The following is a 25,344-nucleotide window of genomic DNA, read 5'->3' as shown; positions in this document are numbered from 1 at the left end:
CAGCCAACCTGGGCAGCACAGCAAGATCCCATCTACACACACACACACACACACACACACACACACACACACACACAAATTGGCCAGGTGTGGTGATGTATGTCCCAGCTACTCAGGAGGCTGAGGTGGGAGGGAGGGTCTCTTGAGCCCAGGAGTTTGAAATTGCAGTGAGCTATGATCATGCCACTGCATGCCAGCCTAGTTGACAGCGAGACCCTGTCTCTTAGTGGGTGGATTGTCTGAGCTCAGGAGTTTGAGACCAGCCTGGGCAACACGGTGAAACCCCGTCTCTACTAAAATACAAAAAATTAGCCAGGTGTGGTGGCGTGCACCTATAATCCCAGCTACTTGGGAGGCTGAGGCAGGGAAATTGCTTGAACCAAGGAGGCAGAAGTTGCAGTGAGCCGAGATCACACCACTGTACTCCAGCCTGGGTGACAGAGCAAGATTCCGTCTCTCAAAAAAAAAAAAAAAAAAAAAAAAAAGGGTGTATGCACTTACACATACATTTGTGATCTCATTAGTCTAGTTTTATAACAGTTCTATCAATACTATTAGCATTTGGCTTTTCAAGACAAGGAATGAGCCCCTCCATCACTGGGGACCAGTCACTCCTCTGTGATGCTTTTGGGTGAAAATAAAAGCTCAGGGATCTGAAAGCTAGGTGTGAAATTTCTGATTTTCTTCTGCCTAAAAAAAACAAAACCCCCACATCCCTTTGTATTACCAAGCTTTTATCTTACACTCAAAGTAGAATAGACAGTAGGTCTTGCAAACTGCAATAAATGTAAGGCTTTGGTTTTGATATACTCCAAACAAATGTGAGTGAGAGACAAACTTTTCTCTTTTTTGTAGAGACATTGTCCCACTTTGTTGCCCAGGCCAGTCTCAAATTCCTGGCTTCAAGCAATACTCCTCCCTCAGCCTCAAAAAATGTTGAGATTACAGATGTGAGCCACTGTGCCTAGACACAGATTTTTTTTTTAAATGAAAAACCACTTACTTTAAGATCTGTTCTGGAACAGGTTTATCCTTGTAGCTGGGCGGCAAGCTCATCACTGGCTTTACGGTGAAGCACTGCATGTCTGAGGAGCTCGTTAAGGAAAGGAGAGGGGCTGGGGCCGCGAAGGTGTCAGACACCAAACACCCCTGTTCCTCCTGCTTCACAGCCGGAAATGCAACCAGCACCAATCACTCCCTTTGACCTCAATGCCAGGACTGCATTGAAAATGGAGTTCCTTTGTGTATCACCGCAATGCCTTATTCAGTGATTACAATTAATCCTAGGGTCTTTTTTTTTTTTTCGGTCAGACATCTGGCAAACAACCCTTGCCATAGGGAAATAGACATCAATGCAATATCAGGAAATAGGTACTTAGAAATGGATTTAAACAATTTCTTGGGACAAGCATCCCTCTGAAATCACCAGACTCAGAGCCCAGGCAACAAGAATTACTTTTATCTTTGGATCCCGTCTGTTTATCCAGTGCCACAGTTGGGCACTGTGCTAGGTATTTTGAATGTGTTATCGCTAATATACACAACAACTCTACATGAGGGATATTCTTATTCTCTTTTCACAGATGGAGAATCTGAGGATAAGAGAGGTTAAAATCCAACATCACACAGCTGGTAAACGGTAAAGTTAGGCTTCAAAAGCAGCTCAAGGGTAAGCGCTCCTGCTCTGATTTAATGATCGAGTCTTAGAAAGTCTTAGCTCCCCAACCCACCAGGACAGAGATACTGTCTCAAAGTCTACAACAGAATCCAGAATTCAAAATAGGAGGTCTATGTTCCACTTAAGCTCCCCATCTGGCTAGGAAGTATATTTCATATCCATCATCTGTCTATTATCTCTCCTGTTTTGTTATGTCATCACCACCAGCTAATGCTATTAGGGTCCCAAAGACTTTACATAGAATGGGAACCTGCATCAGAATGCTTGAGAGGATGGTGTGTCTGCAGAGAAGGGACTGTAGCTCGTATCTTCTCTGGCTTAGCTGGGGCTGTGCACAGCCATAAGAGCCTCGGGGCCATATTCCACCTGGGAAGGATACACTGCTTGGGGGAGGACTTGATGTCTTCCCCAGGAGGCGTGGTACTGGTCATCTTCTCCGCATTGGGGAACTGGGTTAGCAACCTCAGGCTGAAGTCCTCTCGCCTCTCATACTCCTTTCCCCGATAGATGAAGATTTTATTCTGCAGGTGAGAGACAGCAAGGGAAGTCATTAAATAGGAAAAGTGGAGAGGCAACTGGAGTTCCAGGTACTGAGGGAGCCATTGCACTCCCCAGCCAACATTCAATCCACACCATCAAGTTCTCATTGAATATCTGGTCCGTGCCCAACAGCAACCGTCATATCTTACAAGAGCTGCAGTTTATTGGAGAAGTTAAATCACAGGCATAAAAAATACTTAGCCCAGTGCTTCTTCCAGTGTGGCCCAAGGACCATGGCCAGTCTGCAAACAGTCTGGACCCATCTGCAAGGAAATAAGGAACTTGTGCCCTCATTTAAATCAATGACATCACCAGGCATGCTGATATTTTCATGGCAAGACATTCTTAAGGAAGGAAGGAAGTGCATTAATTTCAACTGAGGTATAAACTCCTAGTCGATCTCATCACGATCTAGCAACAATTTGTGGACAAGCAGTTAAACGGCACTGCCTAAGAGAATGAGGAGAAACAGTGTCTCTTCTGGCACAGAAACAGAGTGACAGAGAACAGAAGCAATGTACCACAGTCCCCAGCCAATCCTGAAAGTCTAATAGAAAATCACTGCATTAAATACTATTTTCTCCACTCTAGACTGTAAATATAATCTCTTCAATCATTTTTTTTTCCCAAAGAGATTTCCTAGGCCCCAGGCATGGGAGTAATTTGTCTCACAGGTGTGGTTGCCTGGGCAAGTGCAAACATAGCCATGTTTGAAATGAGCAGTTTGCATTGGTAGCCCACACATGATTCATTTTTAACCAACACTTGGGCCCAGGTTGTCTTGTAAAATGTCTTTGAAAATCACTTGTCCATTCATATAAAAAATATGTATTGCGCAAACAGAAGATCAGCTGGACAACAGGAATACAATGGTGATCTTGCTCTCAACAGAACTTACCTTCTAGAGGAGAGAATAAAAAACAAGCAAGTAAATAAATAAGTAAACATGATAGTGTAAGTACCATGAAGGCAATTACACTTTCCAGGCAAACACTGAATGAAGGGAGTAAAAACTACTGGATCTTTTGGAATACATGATAAAACTTTTCCAAGCTAGGAAAAATCTATGGGACTCAAGCCTGTTGAAAGTCCATCATTCAGACGAAACAATGGTGGGCAAAGGATCAGAGTATAATACAGTGCTAGTTGTATGATGCAGATGATAACTGTAAAAGGAATCAGAGAAGCAGGTCAGGAAGAATTAGCTCGACTGGAAAGAGAAGGCTTCAAGGAAGACATGGGCCTTAGATGGGCATAGACAGATGAATGGGATAAGGAAGCGTAAAGAGAAGCGGTGCAAACGGCCAGGCGGGTATGTGGAAAGGGTCAGGCCCAGGGGTGGAAATTACAGAATTCTGGGAGAAGAAATGAGGTTGGACTGGAAGAATGAGCCAGAAAATGAATGGTCTTGCATGGCAGGCAGAGGTTTCAAAGACTCGGAACGTTCACTGGAGGTTCTGGAAGGCAGGAGACGCATGATGAAAGAAGAAGTGTAGGCAATGTAAGCCAACAGTGGCATCTATGCCCAACTGAAGGCTCACAGGCTGGACTGAGCAGAAGAAGGAAAAGTAACAGCATGAGAAAGAGAAGTAACGGTATTCAGTGTTTGCCTCTTTGGTGTCAGCAGGAGGGCAAGGCAGACGGGAGTCGACCCTGATTCAAAGATCACTGGTCTTGAGCCTGGGCAACATAGTGAGACCCCGTATCTAAGAAAAAATAAAAACATTAGCTGGGCATGGTGGTGCGCACCTGTAATCCCACCTCCTCAGGAGGCTGAGGCAGGAGGATTGCCTGAGCCTGGGAGGTCAAGGCTGCAGGGAGCTGTGATTACACCACTGCATTTCAGCCTGGATGACAGAGCGAGACCCCGTCTCTTAAAAAAAAAAAAAAAAGTCATTGGTCTTGGAGTAGGAGGAACAGTGGTACCCTTGACAGAAACAAAAGAGATAATGAGATCTCATTGGGTTGGAAGGAGAGGACGATGTAATTTTAAATATTCTGAATTCGGGGAAATATCCCATAGAAGAGAACGACACTGAGGTTATATCACTCCTAAGGATTTTATATTCAGTACGCCCTTGAGGTATGTTAACATCTCTAAACTACTTTACAGTTTATAAAGCATTCCTATATGCTATTAACTTAATTCTCAAAACTTTCCTGTGATGTAGGCATTATTTTTCTAAATTACGGATCAGAAAACCAAGACTCAGTGATTACGTGATTTCACCAAAATTGCACACTTGCTCAGCAGGTGATTTAGACTGGAATGCTTTCGACTTGAAAGTCTGGCGTTCTTGATTTCACAGAATCACTGCTGTCTCTGTGGTCACATTTCTGATTTCATGCGACACGCAGGCATATGTAACGGCTATGGCAGGGGTTGTTCTTTTATGTTGACCTGGATTAAAGCTGAGCTAACACTAGACCCTGATGCATTTAGCCCCTACACTCTATTTTTTATTTTATTTTTTTGAGACAGGGTCTCACTCTGTCATCCAGGCTGGAGTGCAGTGGCTTGATCACAGCTCACTGTCGCTTCTAATTCCAATCCTCAAGCAATCCTGCCTCAGCCTACTGAGTAGCTAGGACCACAGCACATGCTGAGAGGTAACAGTGTGCTGGCAGTCCTCACAGCCCTCACTTGCTCTCGGCGCCTCCTCTGCCTGGGCTCCCACTTTGGCGGCACTTGAGGAGTCCTTCAGCCCACCGCTGTACTATGGGAGCCCCTTTCTGGGCTGGCCATGGCGGGAGCCGGCTCCCTCAGCTTGCAGGGAGGTGTGGAGGGAGAGGCGCGAGCAGGAACCGGGGCTGCGTTGCAGGCCAGCTGGAGTTCCGGGTGGGCGTGGGCTTGGCGGGCCCCCCCACTCGGAGCAGCCGGTGGGCCCTGCCAGCCCTGGGCAATGAGGGGCTTAGCACCCAGGCCAGCAGCTGCAGAGGGTGTACTGGGTCCCCCAGCAGTGCCGACCCACCGGCACTGCGCTCGATTTCTCACCGGACCTTAGCTGCCTCCCCGCGGGCAGGGCTGGGGACCTGCAGCCCACCATGCCTGAGCCTCCCACTCCCTCCATGGGCTCCTATGCGGCCCGAGCCTCCCCGACGAGTGCCACCCCCTGCTCCACAGCACCCAGTCCCATCAACCACCCAAGGGCTGAGGAGTACGAGCGCACGACGTGGGACTGGCAGGCAGCTCCACCTGCAGCCCTGGTGCGGGATCCACTGGGTGAAGCCAGCTGGGCTCCTGAGTCTGGTGGAGATGTGGAGAACCTTTATCTAGCTCAGGGATTGTAAACACACCAATCAGCACCCTGTGTCTAGCTCAAGGTTTGTGGATGCACCAATCGACACTCTGTGTCTGGCTGCTCTGGTGGGGCCTTGGAGAACCTTTGTGTCCACACTCTGTATCTAGCTAATCTAGTGGGGAGGTGGAGAACCTTTGTGTCTAGCTCAGGGATGGTAAACACACCAATCAGCACCCTGTCGAAACAGACCACTCGGCTCTACCAATCAGCAGGACGTGGGTGGGGCCAGATAAGAGAATAAAAGCAGGCTGCGGGAGGCAGCAGTGGCAACCCGCTTGGGTCCCCTTCCACACTGTGGAAGCTTTGTTCTTTCGCTCTTTGCAATAAATCTTGCTACTGCTCACTCTTTGGGTCCACACTGCTTTTATGAGCTGTAACACTCACCGCAAAGGTCTGCAGCTTCACTCCTGAAGCCAGCGAGACCACGAGCCCACCAGGAGGAACGAACAACTCCAGACGTGCCGCCTTAAGAGCTGTAACGCTCCCAGAGCCAGCGAGACCACAAACCCGCCAGAAGGAAGAAACTCCAAACACATCTGAACATTAGAAGGAACAAACTCCGGACACACCGCCTTTAGAACTGTAACACTCACCGCGAGGGTCCGCAGCTTCATTCTTGAAGTCAGTGAGACCAAGAACCCACCAATTCCGGACACAATGCTACCCTGCCTGGCTAATTAAAAAAATTTTTTTTTGTAGAAACGGGGTCATGCTATGATGCCCAGGCTGGCCTCGAACTGCTGGTCTCAAACTCCTGGGCTCAAGCAAGCCTCCTGCCTTGGCCTACCAGTGCTGGGATTATAGGCATGAGTCACCATGCTTGGCCTCAGACCTTTCACTCTTTATTCTCTTTCCTCTGCCTGGTCCATCTCATCCCCAACCACAGTTATTTTAACTCCACGTAAGTAACTCACCAACTTTTCTCTCCTGTCTGTAACTTCACTTGAGTTCCAGATCTATGCAGCTAATGGTTCACTTGTGCCTTTTGGATGTTCCAAATCTACCTTCCCTTGAGTACGTGCAAAACCAAACTTTTGCAAACACTTTAGAAAGCCCTGGGAGGCCCTCTGCTATCTGGTACCCACAGCCACCCATCCCATTCTCCTATACAACCTCTTGTACACACTACTGCAGCCTCATAGCTTTTGGACCTGCTATTCTCAAGGTCTGGGACCTTTGCTCATCCTCTTGATAGCTGCATGGCTTACTCTTTAACTTTTTTTCTGGTTTTTGCAAAAATAACATTTTCTTTCCGAAGTGTTTCTTGTTTACTCTATTTAAAATTGTAACTCCATCCCCAACACCTGCCTCTCTAGTCCCCTTCCCTAAGTCCTTTTCTCCATGATACTTACTGAGTAGCTACACTGTAGGAGGCAGTGTTCTAGGCCATCTCTCATACTAAATAGTTTATTGACTTATCTCATTTTTTTATCTCTCCAAGCTGGAACATAAGCTTGATAATTTCAAGATTGTGGTTTGTTTTGACTCTGCTCCCATGCCTATATTAGAGCCAAGTATATGGTAGGAGTTTAATAAATATTTACTCAAGGAATAAATTCATTCTCTCCTCCGTGACTCTGGCCTTTTCTGGTCCTGCTGTCCGAGTAAATGGTTCAACTACGCCCTCCAATGATGCAGGCCAGAAGCCCAGAAATCATTCTTGACAACTCTCGCTTCCTCACCCACACAGCCCATCAATCATCAGATGGCTGTGACCTCATCTCCACCACTCTAGTCTTTCTGCTTCTCTCTAAAGCCACCACCCCCACATCCCGAGTCTAGCCTGTCATCTCTTTTCTGAACATCTGCAATGGTCTCTTAGTGGTTTATCTGCAGCACCTCCCATCCATTCTCCATGGATGACCATGGAGACAAAAGCCAGATGACCTTTCCAACACGAAAAGTCTGCAGCAGCTCCCACTGCTCTCAGGATGCAGACAGAACACCCCAGGAAACCCCAAGGCCGTGCAGGCTCTTCCAGGGCTCCCTGCCTCCCCGCTGGCACCCCAGCTCTCTCTGTGCCTGCCACACTGGCCCTTCCTTTCAAGGCACTGCCCTGCTCTTGCCTGATGCTTCCTCTGCCTGCAATGCTTATTCCTACCCCCTTTACCTGCTCCACTCCCAGCTTACCTTTCAGGTTGCAGCTGAAACAGAGGATCCCTGGAAAGTCTTTCCTGATTTTTTTTATTTTGAGATGGAGTCTGGCTCTGTTGCCCAGGCTGGAGTGCAGTGGCACCATCTCAGCTCATTGCAACTTCTGCCTCCCGGGCTCAAGTGATTCTCCTACCTCAGCTTCCCAAGTAGCTGGGATTACAGGTGTGAGCCACTGTGCCAGGTACTGATTCTTTTTTTTTTTTTTTTTTTTTTTTAAGACATAGGCAGGGGGCGGTGGCTCATGCCTGTAATTCCAAAACTTTGGGAGGCCGAGGCAGGGGGATCAACTGAGGTCAGGAGTTCGAGATCAGCCTGGCCAACATGGTGAAACCCCATCTCTACTAAAATCCAAAAATTAGCTGGGCCTGGTCGTGCACGCCTGTAATCCCTGTTACTTGGGAGGCTGAGGCACGAGAATCACTTGAACCCAGAAGGCGGAGGTTGCAGTGAGCCGAGATTCCACCACTGTACTTCATCCTGGGTGACAGAATAAGACATTGTCTCAAAAAAATAAATAAATTAATTAAATAAATAAATAATAATATTAAGACATAATCTACATACAGTAAAACGGACCCCTTTTAGTGTAAAATTCTGTGAGTTTCGACAAACATAACCAGGACCACAATCAAGATACAGAACAGTTTCATTGCCACCAAAAATTTCCCCGGGCCCTTCTACAGCCAACCTCCCCCTGACCAGCAACCACTGATCTATTTTCTGTACTGATAGGAAGTGTTGCCTTGGCAAGAATTTCATATAAATAAAACCAGAGTATGCAGCCTTTTAAGTCTAACTTCTCTTACCTAGCAAGATGCATGTGGGAATCATGCCCGCAGTTGTGTGTATCAGGAGCTGACTGCTTTTGGCTGCTGCAGTATGCTGTTGTGTGGATACACTGAAGTTTGTTTACCCCATCACCAGTTCAGGAATGCTTGGATTGGATCCTGTCTTTGGTGACTATGATTAAAGCTGCTATAAATATTCCTGTACATTTTTTGTAAAAGGGTAAGTTTCTATTTCACTTGGGTAAATATTTCCTGGTTAGATTCTTATAGCACAGGGCATCTTTCTTGGTTACAGTTATTTATTTATTTTTCAGATGGAGTCTTGCTCTGTCACCTAGGCTGGAGTGCAGTGGTGTGATCTCAGCTGAATGCAACCTCCACCTCCTGGGTTCAAGCAATTCCCCTGCCTCAGCCTCCTGAGTAGCTGAGATTACAGGCATGCACCACCATGCCCAGCTAATTTTTGTACTTTTAGTAGGGACGGTGTTTCAGCACGTTGACCACACTGGTCTCGAACCCCTGACCTCAAGTGATCCGCCTGCCTCAGCCTCCCAAAGTGCTGGGATTACAGGCGTGAGCCACTGCGTCTGACATGCAGATTAAATTTTACATTCGTGTGTGATTAAAATCTCCCCTCATGAGTTTAGGTTGTAAAATCCATGAGGGTAGGGACTATATTTGACTGTAATCAGCAAGATCTTTCTAATGCCTTCTCTATGCCTGGCACAGAGGAGATGCTCAATAAATATTTACTGACTGAATGAATAAACTGTCTCATTGGCCACTGTTAGGAATGTAAATTGCTTGCTTTATCACTTGTTTTAAAATTAGGAGAAAGTAGATGGACAATAAAGGTTTAAGCAAAGCTCGGCTCTAAAATAAACTTTTCATAAGAGATAAGAATTTTTATTAAACTATAAAATGAATATCGCATTATAGACAATTTTGAGATGGAAGAAAAATACCATCCTTGTCATTATTATTATAATAAAATCTTTTATTTTGGGAGACTCTTGCAGTCTGGTTCTTGGGATACCTACTTTCAAATTAGCTCTGGCTAGAAACACAGTAAACAACGAAATACATCAGTCCACACTTTTCCCTGGCGTGACCTGTAGCAGCTGAAGAGTGCGGGGGATGGTTCTGTTTTTCCCTTTTTCACTGCACCTGGGAAAAGTCGTTTCACAAAAGACCTGCCAGAACACCAGGGGTGTCCGGGGGTGTGGGGTGAAGAGGCCGGCCGCTCAGGAAGTGGTTTCCCTCCCCTACCTCCCACAGCGAGAACACGGGTCGGCAGCTGCTAACACACTGTTGCCCATCTGGGAAAGAAATGAGTCTCTTCCCTCCTCCTAAAGGCCTGGGAGACCACCATCAGGTTTCTTACCCGTAGGAAAGAAGGAAAGCCCTGTCCATAGTATCCAACAGCAAAGTATTCAGGCTGAGGCCTCATTGCTTTAATGATGTTCTCATAAAACGAGGCCCTTTTTTTCTGGAAAACAAAACAAGACATTCCAAGGGGAGGTTATAAGGACACAGTTGGGGGGAAAAAAGTCAGACTGTTTTGTTGTTTCCCATGTAACCCAGAGCAATGAAAGGTCTTTGGAAAACACCCTATGGGCAGAAAAGGGTTATCCTGTTCTCGGATCACAGGTTTTGGGCCTGGGCTCCATGAATGGACGTTGGAGGGCTGTGACTCCCTGAGGGTGTATGCAGAAGCGTGTGCACGTTGGAATTCTGCGTAACGGGGCAGTACACAACTTTCAGCAATTTCTCAAAGTGGGCTTAGGACCTATAAAAGGTTAAAAAGTGCATTCTGAGATTCACAGAAGGTGGCTGCACTTAACCAGACACCCATGGGAGAAGATAAAGAACCTTCCAAGGCCAGGCACAGTGGCTCACGCCTATAATCCTTGCAACATTGGGAGGCGGAGGTGGGAGGATTGCTTGAGGCTAGAAGTTTGAGACCAGCTTGGGCAATACAGTGAGACTCCATCTCTACAAAAAATTTAAAAATTAGCCAGCAGCTGAGGCAGGAAGATGTCTTGAGCCCAGGAGTTCAAGGCTGCAGTGAGCTATGACTGCACCACTGCACTCCAGCCTGGGTGACAGAGTGAGACACTGTTTTGAAAAAATAATAATAAAATAAAGAACATTTTTAAAAAGAAGGACTGTGCAGTTCATGCAGGTGGTTTGGATGAAAGTGTCTGGTAAATTATAAGTGCCCAGAAGGTGGTGGTGATGTTCTGTTTTTCGGTATCTGCTACCACCTCTATCTTTAATTCTTCACAAGATGAGGGGCTTTCTAGCTTTGGCTCACAAGGTCGGCCTTAAAGAAAGCAAAATAGCCAGCCAGACGTGGACAGCTTTGAGAAATGACCTGAACCCCCTCCCCCACAATAGTTAGCATGCCATTACTCTTCTATCTAGATGATGGTCTCCTCAAAATACTATTTTCTTAGACTGGTATGTAACACGTTAACATTACTAATATTTCAGCTCAGTTCAGTTGATGAAATTTTTTTTTTTTTGAGACAGGGTCTCATTCTGTTGCCCAGGCTGGAGTGCAGTAGCATGATTACAGTTCACTGCAGCCTTGACTGCTCAGGCTCAGGTGATCCTCCCACTTCAGCCTCCCAAAAGTAGCTGGGACTAGAGGAAGGTGCCAACACACCCAGCTAATTTGTTATATTTTTTGTGGAGATGGTGTCTTACTATGTTGCTCAGACTCGTCTGGAAGTCCTAGGCTCAAGCGATCCATCTGCCTTGGCCTCCCAAAGTTCTGAGATTACAGGTATGAGCCACCACGCCCAGCTCAGTTGATGAAATTAATATGTGAGTTTTTTCCATGTGAAGCCAGGGGCTGGTAATAGTACACCGGTAAACTTTTTACAAAGTGATCTTGACACCCAACTCCTCAAATAAATGATCATTTCATGACTATGGGTGACCTGATCATTTTTAACTCCTCTACTAAAAATTATTAAATATTGTGGTTGCCTACCATGGGGCATTCAGAATGGTGGCTGCCTACTATCAGGCATTCAGAATGGTGGCTGCCTTCTATTGGGCATTCAGAAGAGTAGTTGTCTACCACTGGGCATTTGGAATGGTGGCTGCCTTCCAATGGCCATTCAGAATGGTGGCTGCCTTCCACTAGGCATTCGGAATGGCTGCTGCCTCCACTGGGCATTCAGAATGGTGGCTGCCTCCACTGGGCATTCGGAATGGTGGCTGCCTCCACTGACCTTTCAGAATGGTGGCTGCCTAACACTGGATATTCATTTTTGGCTGGGAATATGGAGGGTCCACAGAAAGAAAAATGGCTTTAGGAAGAATGAGAGAGCTGCAGACGGACATCCTGAGGGGTTTGGAAGGTGAGTCACTATTATCTGAAACTCGATATTCCATCACACTGTCGAGGCAACCCCACTCCACTTCCAGAGATGTCCTGAACCTTCTCTGAAGGATATTTGGCAGAAATATTGATCAGAGCCTTTGGACTACATCTTTTTTCATTCTCATTTCAAGCAAAGTTGACTTTTCCATTGTAAAAAAACACCATTCATCCTAACTTTCAACTTACAGAAACATTTTCAAGAGCACTAATTTTAGCAACCCTGTCAGAGGCCTAACATATTTTGACCCAGACTCACCAGGAGGTTGCCAAGGCCCTCGTAGTCAAATACTTTGCTTTCGTAAGTCTCAGCCAACTCTTTGCTCAGTTTGATGGCCTTCTCCCACATCTTCAGAAAAAGGAAAGTAGGGTTAAAAGTGGAGAACAAGGCAGTCATTGATTCAGTGGCAAAAGCCACTGGTGAGTCACTGGGAATATGCAAGCGGTCTGGGGGATTGAGTTTCGGTAGATATTCCTCACTTGCTTTATCCCTTAGATCAGTGAAACCTTCATTTCCTGACATCATAAAGACAGTGTATATTGGCAGCTTTGCCAGGGTCATCTTCTGTAGTTCTGTTTGCAAGGACATTAAGAATAAATACCATGTGTCCCCCAAAAAAGCAATACTGCGTTTAACAGGTAAAGCACCCACAGCACTTGAAAGTAGAGAGGAAGCTCTGCCAGCCTAGGTTTGGAGAGCATGCAAGTCTTGTTGGAGGGGGAAGGGAAGCTTCTGTGGGACTTTGTTTCTGAAGTGTGTGTGTGTGTGTGTGTGTGTGTGTGTGTACAGGTGTGTGTACAGGGGTGTGTGTGTAGGTGTAGTGATGTTGTTTGTGGAGATGGAAAAAGGCTAACAGTACTGTTGTGTGGTGTTGCAGGAGGTCAAGGACCCCAAATGGAGGGACCGGCTGCAGCCACGACAGAGGAACATAAATTGTGAAGATTTCATAGACATTTATCAGTTCCCAAATAATACTTTAATAATTTCTTATGCCTGTCTTACTTTAATCTCTTAATCCTGTTATCCTCATAAGCTGAGGATGTACATCACCTCAGGGCCACTATGATAATTGTGTTAACTGTACAAATTGATTGTAAAACATGTGTGTTTGAACAATATGACATCAGTGCACCTTGAAAAAGAACAGAATAACAGCGATTTTTCGGGAACAAGGGAAGACAACCATAAGGTCTGACTGTCTGCAAGGTCGGGCAAAAACAGCCATATTTTTCTTCTTGCAGAGAGCCTATAAACGGACGTGCAAGTAGGAGAGATATCGCTAAATTCTTTTCCTTGCAAGGAATATTAATATTAAGACCCTGGGAAAGGAATGCATTCCTTGGGGGAGGTCTATAAACGGCCATTCTGGGAATGTCTGTCCTATGCAGTTGAGATAAGGAAGAATAAACAGTCTCCTGCAGTACCCTCAGGTTTACTAGGGTTGGAAAACTCCACTCTGGTAAATTTTTCATCAGACCGGTTCTCTGCTCTCAAATCTTGTTTTCTGTTAAGATGTTTATCAAGACAATACGTGCACCGCTGAACATAGACCCTTATCAGGAGCTTCTGCCTTTTGCCCTTTGTCCTGTTTCCTCAGAAGTATGTGATCTTTGCTCTGCTTTTTGCCCCTTGAAGCATGTGACCTACTCCCTGTTGGCACACCCCCTCCCCTTTTGAAATCCTTAATAAAAACTTGCTGGTTTTGTGGCTCAGGTGGGCATGACAGTCCTACCGATATGTGATGTCACCCCTGGTGGCCCAGCTGTAAAATTCCTCTCTTTGTACTCTTTCTGTTATTTCTCAGCCAGCCGACACTTACGGAAAATAGAAAGAACCTATGTTGAAACATTGGGGGCAGGTTCCCCCAGTAGTGTGGAATTTGGTAAACTGTATTTCCATGCAGGGCACTGATTTCCCTACTTAGTGGATGAGTTTTAGGAAATGCCTCCGAGCATGTATAACCATGTAAGTTACAGGCTAAAGCACATCCTCAGTCTCTGAGGCTAGCAGCCCAGATTGAGCCTTCCAATCCCTTTGGTATTTCATGAGCTGTCTCTTAGACAGATACTATTCAACTCGCAGCATCAGGTCACCTCCTGCTTCATTCCTGTTCACAAGGTGCTATGTTCCATCATTTCTGGCTGCTGAGGGAATGTGTGCAGAGCCCACAAGCCACTGTGAACCACTTCAAAATTAAATCTTTTAAAATCATTGTTTGCAAAATCTGTCCCCCTCTGAAATCTCAGAATTCAAGAATACACAAGGGAAGAATAAACAGTAGTTGTGAGTTATTGTTGTATATTAAATCATGTATCTGGTCTTGCTCCTGAGTTCCAGTGAATTTTCTTAGAATTTCTCAAATAATAAGAGTGTCTTTGTTATTCCTGGTGCCCCCACCCCAGGATCACACTGAAATCTATGCTAATGAGGTGACTCATGGTGGTCTCCTAGTCTCAGGATGGGGGCTGCCATGCCAGAAATACTAACCATGTGACTACAAGGTTAGGGCTGTGAGCCATGTGACATCAGCCCAATCTCTAGGGACAAAAGGAAGGCTAAACATTAAGTTCATTGTGTAGGTAATGATTCATTCAATCCTGCCTGTATAATGAAACCCCACAGTGGCTCATGCCTGTAATCTCAGCACTTTGGGAGGCCAATGCAGGAGGATCACTGGAGCCCAGGAGTTCTAGGTTCTAGACCAGCCTGGGCAACTGGTGAGACCCGATATTTACCAAAAAAAAAGAAAAGAAAAGAAAAGAAACTCCAATAAAAACTCTGTAGACCCATGGCTTGGGTGAGCTTCCTGATTGAGGATAACACTGATTTGCTGGGAAGGTGCCCCAAGTTCACAGGGGGAAGACACAGAAGCCCCATGCTTGAGATTCTCCCAGACTGTTCCCTATGGGTCCCTTCATTTGGCTGGCCCCAGTTTACATCCTTCCTGTTGAAACTAGAATTGTTAGATACAGCACTTCACTGTGTTCTGTTGGTTGTTCTAGCAGACTATGAAACCTGAGGGGGGCAGTGGAAGCCCCCCAGATGTATAGCCAGTTGCCCAGAACTGTGAATGGACTGGGGACCCCCAAACTTGCGGATGGCATCTGAAGTGGGGGCAGTCTCATTGGAGATGATGCCCTGAACCTGGGTAGTTGGTGCTAACTCCAAGTGGTGAGCATCAGAATTGTACTGCAATACTGCGGTCATTTTCCTCATCCCCCTAGTACAAAAACAATCCAATACTCACTTTGCCTTTGTCAAAATATGATATGATTTCTTGATACAGCTTCTCTTTAAGCTCTTGCTGGGTATAAACATAGTAACTGTCTCTCTGAAGCAAATGAGGCACACAGGGCTTGTCAGACCACTGAAAAGGAAGAAAAGCGACACACGGTTAATACAACAAATATTCAGCCCCCCAACATCAATACAATATTGTATATATATTTGACTCATTGATTTTGTATTTTAGATTATGTATTAAACACAAAAGTTACATAAACACACATATATACATGCCAGCTCCGAAACAAGTATCATGCCAAATGGATGAGCACTCACAGCATACCCCCAAAATGCCAGTGACAAAGCAAGGTTGCTAACTGACATGACTATCGTTGTACTGGGGCATCAGTAACACAGTCAGATAAAAGGAACAAATTAGGAGGATAAAAATAAATAGGAAGAGGTAAAACTATCACAATTTGCAAACATTATGGTTGTATTCCTCACAATGCAAGGCAGTTGATGAAGAAACTGCGACACGCAGTAAGAGAATTAAGTTACGCAGCAGGAAAAACAATTAATATACTTGGAATAAAGTAGATTTCAGATACATAGAGACTAAATATACAGAATAGAAGAATGGAACCAAACAAAAATAAGTCCAAAAAGAACATTTCTAAGAGTGAACATTACAAGGAATATGCAAGACTTATATGCAGAAAACTTTCACACGCCATTGAAGGGCACAAAAGCAGACTCGAACAAATGGAAAGTCATACCATGCTTTTGGATAAGAAAATTCTATTTCATTAACATGTAAATTCTCACTAAATTAATTTTTAAATTTCATCTTTCCAAAGTCCATATGGAAAAATAAACAAAAAGGAATAGGTAGGAAAACTCTGAAAAAGAAGAGCAATCAAGAGTAACTACCAGGTCATAAAACACACTATTAAGAATTAATAATTAATACAGTATGGTACTGGTACATGAACAGACAGAGACCCAAGTAAAAGCATATACAATCTAGAAAGAGATTCCCTCCCCCTAAAATAAGAATTTAGTAATAAAGATGGGATCTTATACCAATAAGCAAAATGTGAACTATACTTAACAAACAGCATCTCTATTGAATAGCAATCTGGGGGGAAAAAAGCTGCATTCACACCTCATATCTTACACCAGGATAGGAGAGTTTAACTTCCTGAGTTGCCCAAATGAAAAGACCTACAGTTACAGACACTGGGGATTTCTTTCTGATCATGCAATGGCAAAATCCACAGTCAACAAGCCTCACTTTCTAAGCTACATACAGTAAGTTTTTTTTTTTGTTTTTTTTTTTTGAGACAGAGTCTTGCTCTGTCACCCAGGCTGGAGTACAGTGGCACCATCTCAGCATACTGCAAACCTCTGCCTTGCAGGTTCAAGCGATTCTCCTGCCTCAGCCTCCTGAGTAGCTGGGACTACAGGCATGTGGCACCATGCCTGCTAATTTTTTGTATTTTTAGTAGAGATGGGGTTTCACCATGTTAGCCAGGCTGGTCTCAAACTCCTGACCCCAAGTGATCTGCTGGCCTCAGCTTCCCAAAGAGCTAGGATTACAGGCATGAGCCACCGCGCCTAGCCCTTTAATGCCCTAAACTTAAATATGAATTGTGAATTTCCTTTGGGAAGTGGTGAGGGATAGGAATCCTGTTTTTAACTCATATGTTAGGACAATGCACATATATTACTTTAGTATAAAATATAAACTGTAAAAGAATATTAATAGCTGGGAACAAGACTGGAGGCAGAGACACCCAACAGGAGGCTGCTGTAGTGCTCAAGGTGTGACGTGCTTATGGGATGGGCCAAGGTGGTAGCCAGGGAGATAAAGAAAAGTGGATTGGCCAGCGTGGTGGCTCACGCTTGTAATCCTAGTACTCTGGGAAGCTGAAGTGGGAGGATTGCTTGAGCCCAGGAGTTCGAGACCAGCCTGGGAAATATAGCAAGATCTCATCTCTTTAAAAAAAAAAAGAAAAAGAAAAAGAAAAGCAGATAGGTTAGGGGATGTTCTGAACAGAGAGGCCACCACATCTCTCGCTTGTGGAGAATGTGGGAGGTGGTGAGTAAAAGAGAGAAACTGAAGATGACTGTGAGGTTGCCTCAGCAACTAAATGGATGGGACTGTTATTAGTAACATGGTAACAAAGTGAGGTAGGATGGGCTGGGGAGGAGCAAAGAGTGAGAAATAAAGGTTCCTGTTACTGCCGTGTTCAGTTTGAGCTGTATATTAGCCAATCAAAGTTTATATGCAAATCCAAAGTTAGAGGAGGTGCTCAGGGCTAGAAATAATTACTTGGGACTCATAACATATAGATGTATTTATATCTAAGCCACAACATAAATGTATTTAGGGAGAGAATAAAAATAGAGTACTCCTATGGTACTATATTAACTTATAACTCATCTTTCTGTGGTTTTCTGCAGCTTTACACATTTTTGTTTTTGTTTTTGTTTTTGTTTTTGTTTTTTTGAGACGGAGTCTCGCTCTGTCGCCCAGGCTGGAGTGCAGTGGCGCAATCTCGGCTCACTGCAAGCTCCGCCTCCCGGGTTCACGCCATTCTCCTGCCTCAGCCTCTCCGAGTAGCTGGGACTACAGGCGCCCGCCACCACGCCCGGCTAATTTTTTTGTATTTTTAGTAGAGACGGGGTTTCACCGTGGTCTCGATCTCCTGACCTCGTGATCCGCCCGCCTCGGCCTCCCAAAGTGCTGGGATTACATACACATTTTTTATGTATTCATCAATGTGTGTTTTATTGCTTTAATTAGAGTGTCAATTACCAAAGGTTCATAAGTCATGCTCTGCTTTCTAAAGATTATCAAATAAAAGATAACTGACATTTTCCCATACTTGATCTACAAATTAGCTGTGCCTATTTAGAAAGAATTAAAAAAACTTGTATAAAAGGATATCCCTGGAATAAGGTTCTTTCCCATCAAAACCATGAAATGTACAGAATTTAGTCTGAAAGGACACTGTACTCCACCCTGTTGAAACACGCTCTCTGAGCCATTCACCTGCAGAAGCTCAGCGTGCAAGAGAAGCGTGTAGGCAGCTTCTGTGTAGTTCTCACAGTCTCGGTGCAAATCTCGAAGCTTGTACAGATATCTGGCAAGAAGGGGAGAAAGGAAGCATTTTGTCACTTGAGAGTTTTGTAGGTTCTTTTAGTTTTGTTCTGAGACAGGGTCTTGCTGTGTTGCCCAGGCTGGAGTGTGCAGTGGTCCAACCATGGCTCAAGTGATCCACCCACCTCAGCCTAATGAGTAGCTGGCATGTGCCACCAGGCCCGGCTAATTTTCGTATCTTTTGTAGAGACAGGGTTTCATTCACCATGCTGCCCAGGCTCGAGAGTTGATCCAGTGTTCAGCTCATTCCATAACCAGACCCCAGCCTGCTTCCCTGCCTGACCCTCTTCCCCACTACTGTGCAGAAGCAATTCCTTCCTCTTGAGCCGAGAAGTTGGATCCTCCCCATTTCTTCAATACACTGTGCACCTCCTGCCTCCGTGTTTCTCTGACTCCACCTAGACTAGTTTCTCTTCTTTCTTTAAGGCAGTGGTGTTTAATGTTTTTAAATATTGTCTTGGACCCCTCTGGGAAGCTAATGAAAGCTATGGAATCTCTCCCCAAGAACATGCATATTGGTTATGTACAAGTTTGTTTCATGTTCAGGGATTCACAGACTTCAAGCTAAGACTCTTGGGTGGGTTTTCCTGCCTCTTTCTGTACAGCCTCTCCTGCCCACCCAGGCCAGAGGTTGTCTATCCTTCCCCTGATCCCTGACATGACCTCACATAGGCACTCCTTCCTGTCGTACTTATTCATGTATCTGCCTAAAGAGTTTGTCGGTTCAGGGTGAATGGAGCGTCTCATGTACTTTTAGGGGTCTCTCAAAGCAGCAAACATGGTGTTGGGCATAGTATTTGTTTACTGAAGAAATCAATCACAAAGCCACGAATAGCAGAAGCAAGAAATTTCCTTCAGCTTACCTTATGTATATGTCCTCTCTCTTCTTTTCTTTATAAAAGTTCTGCCAGGAAAAAAAGGATCACAGAATCCCAACATAAATCAAGAGCTATTGACGAGCTCACCACAAAAACAGCCAAACCACTATTGTTGCTTTTCAACAGTTTCACTTTTCCAAAGAGTTCACTGTTTCCCTTTAACAAATATCCCCATAAGAGAAGGGGATATTTATCCTCAGGATGCAAAGGCACAAGAATGATGTAATGGACTTTGAGAACTCAACGGGGAAGGTTATAGGAGGGTGAGGGATAAAAGACTACATTTTGGGTACAGTGCTCGGGTGACAGGTGCTCTAAAAATCTTAAAAATCACCACTAAAGAAATAACTTATCCAGCCGGGCACAGTGGCTCACGCCTGTAATCCTGGCACTTTGGGAGGCTGAGGAGGGTGGATCATGAGGTCAGGAGATTGAGACCATCCTGGCCAACATGGTGAAACTCTGTCTCTACTAAAAATACAAAAATTAGCTGGGCATGGTGGTGCATGCCTGTAATCCCAGCTACTTGGGAGGCTGAGGCAGGAGAATTGCTTGAACCCAGGAGGTGGAGGTTGCGGTGAGCCGAGACTGCACCACTGCACTCCAGCCTGGCAACAGAGCGAGACTCCATCTCAAAAAAAAAAAAAAAAACCACCCCAAAACTTATCCATGTAACCAGAAACCACTTGTACCCCCAAACCTACTGAAATAAAAATTAAAACAAACAATCAAAAACACACCAAATTTATCCTCAGAGTCTGTGGCTGCTGATACCTGTGAGCTGAGCCAGCCATTCCAATTAGACTCAGGAAGACACCAGCTCCACAAAGGTGCCCCAGGGCGCCTCTGTGTTTGTGGGATCTACCTAGAGCTGAGCTGTAGGGTGCAGGGGCGGCCTGACAGTGCCCTCCCATCACCCTGGAGGCATGTCACATACCAGCACGTTCACAGTGCAGCTCATACGGTTCTCCTTGCTCTCATCTTGCATGATGATGGTTCTATAGTCCAGAAGGTTCTCTAAGAGGCTGCTGACCAGGAGGGCGAAGACCTCCCCAGAGCTAGAGAGGTATTTGTGTTTCCGGCAATGTTCTAGGAGCCTGGAGGGGTGGCGGGAGAGACAAAAGCCCGGGTTCCATGCTGTCATTCCAGCAGCACTGACCAGGGTCTCAGCAGCGGTTGGGGCAGGATTTGACGACACAGAATGTCAATGTTAGATATTAAGTGACACAGTTAAGCCGACACACACACCTCATGCAACACCTTCCTATCCTGTGACCTTCACTTATGCTGCGCTTCTCTGTGGACTCGAGTTTCAGTTTTCTTTAGGACTCAGCTCGTCCCACCATCACTTAGAATCCGAGCCACAGTGTCCTTCTTTCAATGTCTGTTTTTGTTTGTGTTTTATTCAGTCAACAAACCCTTGCTCAAAAGGTTCCTGTGTGCTCTGTGAGGACTCTAATTAGTCGTATGAGACCATTTTTCCTATGTCTCTATTCTCCCTAAGGCCTGGCACTCAGGGCATCCTCTGAACATTCTGGAATGCCTCGTATGGATGCCCAGCCTAGAGGAACCTGGGAACCTAGTACACCTCCTGCAGTGCGGCTCTTTAGATAAAAGTGTTAGCTTCAGATAAAAATGCAGAGTTGTAAAGAAGCAAACTGAGGCTAAACTTTCAGTCTAAATCCTGTCCCTTTGGACCCACATAGAGCCAAGTTCTGGGGCTTATTAGATTAGATAATTAAAAGAAAACCTGGGAAAACAGGGAGAGGGAAAGAGAAAGAAATGGATCCAAAACATTAATCCAGATTTAGGGTTATTCTTGGGCACCGGAAACCTATGTATCCATATTTTTTCTAAGTTAGTGATCTAGGAAGAATGAAGAAAACAAAGTAAGATCCTCATGTAAAAAAAAAAATCAGCTGTAGGATTAAAAAAAGTAGCATATCATGTGTAAATATTGTGTGTATATGCGCATAACTTCATTTAATTCCATATAAGGTCAGAAATGCAAAAGATATAAACTGGGAGGTTTGAAGCTCAAATGGAGAGACTTAACGGAAACAGGATAAAAAAGACCAACAAAAGGTCTTGTTACTATTAAAAACAAAGTAAGAAAGGCTTCTAGTCCTTTAAAATACAGACTATTCAGCAATTCAATTCCTTTTTTTTTTTTGAGACAGAGTCTCATTCTGTCGCCAGGCTGGAGTGCAGTGGCACAATCTCAGCTCACTGCAACCTCTGCCTCCCAGGTTCAAGTGATTCTCCTGCCTCAGCCTCCCAAGTAGCTGGGACTACAGGCATCCGTCATGGTGGCTCACTTTGGGAGGCCGAGGCGGGTGGATCACGAGGTCAAGAGATGGAGACCACCCTGGCCAACAAGGTGAAACCTCATCTCTACTGAAAATACAATTCAATTCCATTTCTAAGTATTCAGAGTGCTGGTTCCTTAGAGAATCTTCAAAAAAGAATACAGTTGGGAGCCCTGTCCTCAAACACAGACTCTCATCCACAAAACTCATACAAAACAGGTGAACAGGTGAGCAACTATGTGACCGAGGCAAGCACTCAGTTGGAGATGCAGTTGGTCAACACTAGAAAAGTTCAGGGAACATGAGAAAGCAATGGTCTAGAGTAGTTACAACCTGAATGAAGGGTAGGCCTGTAAATACTACTAATAATAATAGTAGGCCAGACATGATGGCTCATGCCTGTAATCCCAGCCCATTAGGAAGCCGAGGCTGGAGGACTGCCTGAGGCCAAGAGTTCTAGACCAGCCTGGGCAACATGGCAAGACCCCGTCTCTACAAAAATAAAAATGAAAACTAACTGGGCATGGTGGTGCACGCCTACAGTCCTAGCTACTAGGGAGGCTGAAGTGGGAGGATCACTTAAAGCAAAATTTTGAGACCAGCCTTGGCAACACGGCAAGACCCCATTTCTACACAAATAAAAATAAGAAACAGCTGGGCATGGTGACATATGCCTGTAGTCCAACTTGGGAGTCTGAGGTGGGAGGACTGCTTGAGCCCAGGAGTTCCAGGCTTTAGTGAGCTATCACTGCACCACTGCACCCCAGCCTGGGCAACAGAGAGAGACCCTATCTCTTAAAAACAAACACCAAAAACAAATTGTAATAACAACAACCATGAACACTAGAGCAGCCAATATTTACTAGTCATGAACTCTGCAACAGATGCTATGTTAGCACATCATCTCCTGTAATCCTCATAATGATATCAAAAAATAGATGCTATTCTCGGAGAGGGAAAAAAAATGAAGTGTTGGATAAGCAGAATCACTGGACTAAAGCCAAACTCTTAATATGTGGCGAAAACAGGGTTTGAAGTTCAATCTCTCACTGAGGCCAACACCTATGTGTTTTTAATCACTTTCCCACTCTTCATTACTCCACATGTGCCAAGGAGGGCAAGAGGGTTATAGGTGAGTGTGGTGGTGGGGGAAGAGGGGACAGTGGTGATAATGGGAGCCCAGACAGAGGTACAGATGTGTTGAATGGGGTGGATGACAGGGCAGGAAAAAGACCAACCTGGCTGGAGATAGAATTGCTTTGGTTTTATGTCCTTCATGGGGCATAAGGTATTTTTTACATACACAGCAGACCTTGAAATATTTTTTCCTTTAAATTGTTGCTTTGCAGTTATAATTAGAAGTGCTAACACTTTTGTTGAAGTTCAAAAATTCAAACACTGGGCAAAATGCCACCGCTCTGTGCACCTCCTCCTTGCCTCCATCTGCTGTGTTCTCTAGGGCCAGGCTGGCCAGGAAAATACTGGCATTTGACTCCCACCAGATAAACAATGTCAGCTGTGGACAGTATACACCCCATAACCATAGTGAAGACCACAGTGGCGGGGGGCCTAGTGACTCTAAGACTACTCAATTGCTCTATCGGTACAACAGGACCTGTGTTTTTCTCTATTACTAAATGACACCACTGACTTAAGCTTTTGCTCTTGAAATACTCACAGTTTTTCCAGAAGAACCTTGTATTGTTCGTCTCCTCTGCCCCCTTCTACCTCCTGGTCCAGCTTTGTGATCAGCTCGTTCTCAAACTGAAAGTGGAGGCAAAATTTCACAGGGAAATGTTGCATCTTTAGAAGAAGACATGGCCAACCTTTCTAGACTTGGCCAACCCATTCAATGAGTTGTGAACTGTTTCCAGCACAGACAGGGAGGATCACAGAGGGTCACTCATAAACTGTGCACCAAGGCCCTATTAAAGTGTTCTAACACAGTCTCATGTCACTTTGTCCTTTGCATTACATTTGATTAAAAAAATTATCCAAAACATTGCTTTCTGTTACAACTATGCATATAAAAAGAGAATAATAATTCTCGTTTTTCTATTTTACTTCAGTTTCATGTCCAAGTCTCTGCAATGAGATTGCTTTTGCAGAGGTTCATAGATGCGAAATCATCCTTTCAATATTAATACACTTTGTAGATAAGAAAACAGAGGCATAAAGAAGACATATTAGGAAAATGATGTTCTCAAAGCTATAGAGTAATAGATTAGAACTTAATCCATTGCATTACTTTCAGCCGTACTATAATAGCTAGGTTTTTAAATTCAATTCACTACATTATTCTCTGGGCTATACTGAAACAGCCAGGATTAAAATGCATGAAGTTAACTTTCTTTAATTATCTAGAGACAGGGTGTTGCCTTAGGAAAGACATGCAGCAAAAAGATCTCTTCCAGGCTCTGGGTTGCATTGTCTGACTCTATCTCTAATTGCTTTACAAAATGAAATGTAAAGTGAACTTTCAGATCAACGTGGACTTGCATTATTTAGGTTACTGCTTCTCTATACAGAAAGAAATGAGTTATGAGTTGACTATATGTCCATTTACTAATATTACGCGGTCTGCCACTTCTTACCATATGGAAATTGCCATTTCCACTGAAATTGAACTCACACTGCATCATATCAAAGAAAATGGGGATTGTGGCTTTCCGGAGCTCTACTTCAGGGGTCAGAGTGACCTCCAGAATGGGACCCACCATGGATGGGATGAATTTGATTTTGTGGGGACCTGAAATGAAAGTGAACGAAGATATTAAAAAATTATTTCGCTGAAAATAAAGTGTTACAATCTTCCTCCACAAGGCCCATAAGAAAAGAAAAGGTAAAATCAACTCAATTGAGTTGGGTAAATCAACACAATTCAGAAGTGGGTGACTCAGATTCTGATAACATGTGGATGCCAGAGTAAGAGACAGTTCATTGTCAATGAAACCCACAAATCAACTTTCACTTCCAGACACACAGACAAATACATCTCAGGGTTATCTGGATTAAAATTAAAAAAAAGAATTCATCGTGAGATGCTTATCACTCAGAGGTTGTGATCAGGCCTATTCAAGGCTAGACACTCACCCAGGTTATACCACATGTCCCGGATTCTAAAGCCGATTTCCTTTCTCATGTCCCCATATCTAGGAAGAAGATGATAAACCAGAAGGAGGATTTGCAGTAGAAACGAATTGCATAAACACAGTAAGAAGCAAAGTAAAAACAGTCTGTGTTCCTCTTGGTCACTCTTAAGGCCCAACCTTAAGAGATGAGGTTCATACCTAAATGAGCCCCCAAAAGGAATGAGGCGCACAGAGGCTGGGGGACCTTGACAGCACAAAAAGCCAAATGGAAATGCTGAAAAATAACTGAGAAGATGAGATTAACAAACTCACTTCAGGGAGAAGAGTGAGGCACAGACAAAAACACGGCAAACACTGATGAAAAGGAAGGTGAATGAAGTATGATCATACAGTACTGTGACTGATGTCTAACAGGCAGACTAAATACTTATATACTTTATAGACTGATATTGGGGTAATATACATCCATTCCAGCGTGTTCTTCAAAATATGCACATTGGAAGCCTCTACGCCATGCACTCTCAATGGGAGTGATACTGCCCACAAAGGGATAAAAATTGGTCCTTGGGAACAAAAAATACTTTGCTGTTTTTATATATATAGGCAGTTTTTGAGGGAGGAACCAGAAGTAGAGGGACACTAAATAATTTTCCTAAATATCACAGATATCCCAACAAGGGGAACACAACTAAAATTTCAAAGTCTTCAAATAATACATTCCTCAAGTTATTTTTTAATGACACAGTCTTTGGATTTCCAGTCTCTCAATGAAACGAAATGCTTCCCTAAATCTCGTATCACTTCTGCACATAAT

The 25,344-nt window shown here is 44.4% G+C and overlaps 1 protein-coding gene across 1 annotated transcript in view; it reads right to left on the bottom strand.

Moving 5' to 3' along the window:
* The window catches only part of DOCK5 (dedicator of cytokinesis 5), a 232,639-nt gene that overhangs the window by 24,999 nt on the left and 182,296 nt on the right, over positions 1–25,344 (bottom strand). Inside the window, exons 32-42 of the mRNA XM_032144465.2 lie at positions 24,532–24,590; positions 24,033–24,187; positions 23,117–23,202; positions 20,067–20,226; positions 19,115–19,155; positions 18,144–18,234; positions 15,105–15,224; positions 12,116–12,205; positions 9,847–9,951; positions 2,058–2,199; positions 1,004–1,085 (exon numbers count right to left, since the gene is read on the bottom strand). Coding sequence (XP_032000356.1) covers positions 1,004–1,085; positions 2,058–2,199; positions 9,847–9,951; positions 12,116–12,205; positions 15,105–15,224; positions 18,144–18,234; positions 19,115–19,155; positions 20,067–20,226; positions 23,117–23,202; positions 24,033–24,187; positions 24,532–24,590 — 1,131 coding nt within the window. The remainder of the gene's footprint in view (positions 1–1,003; positions 1,086–2,057; positions 2,200–9,846; positions 9,952–12,115; positions 12,206–15,104; positions 15,225–18,143; positions 18,235–19,114; positions 19,156–20,066; positions 20,227–23,116; positions 23,203–24,032; positions 24,188–24,531; positions 24,591–25,344) is intronic.

This window comes from Hylobates moloch, unplaced genomic scaffold (assembly GCF_009828535.3).
Source record: "Hylobates moloch isolate HMO894 unplaced genomic scaffold, HMol_V3 SCAFFOLD_22, whole genome shotgun sequence".
NCBI lineage: Eukaryota > Metazoa > Chordata > Mammalia > Primates > Hylobatidae > Hylobates > Hylobates moloch.
Note: the sequence above shows the minus strand (reverse complement) of the source record. Positions and strands in the feature narration are given on the sequence as shown.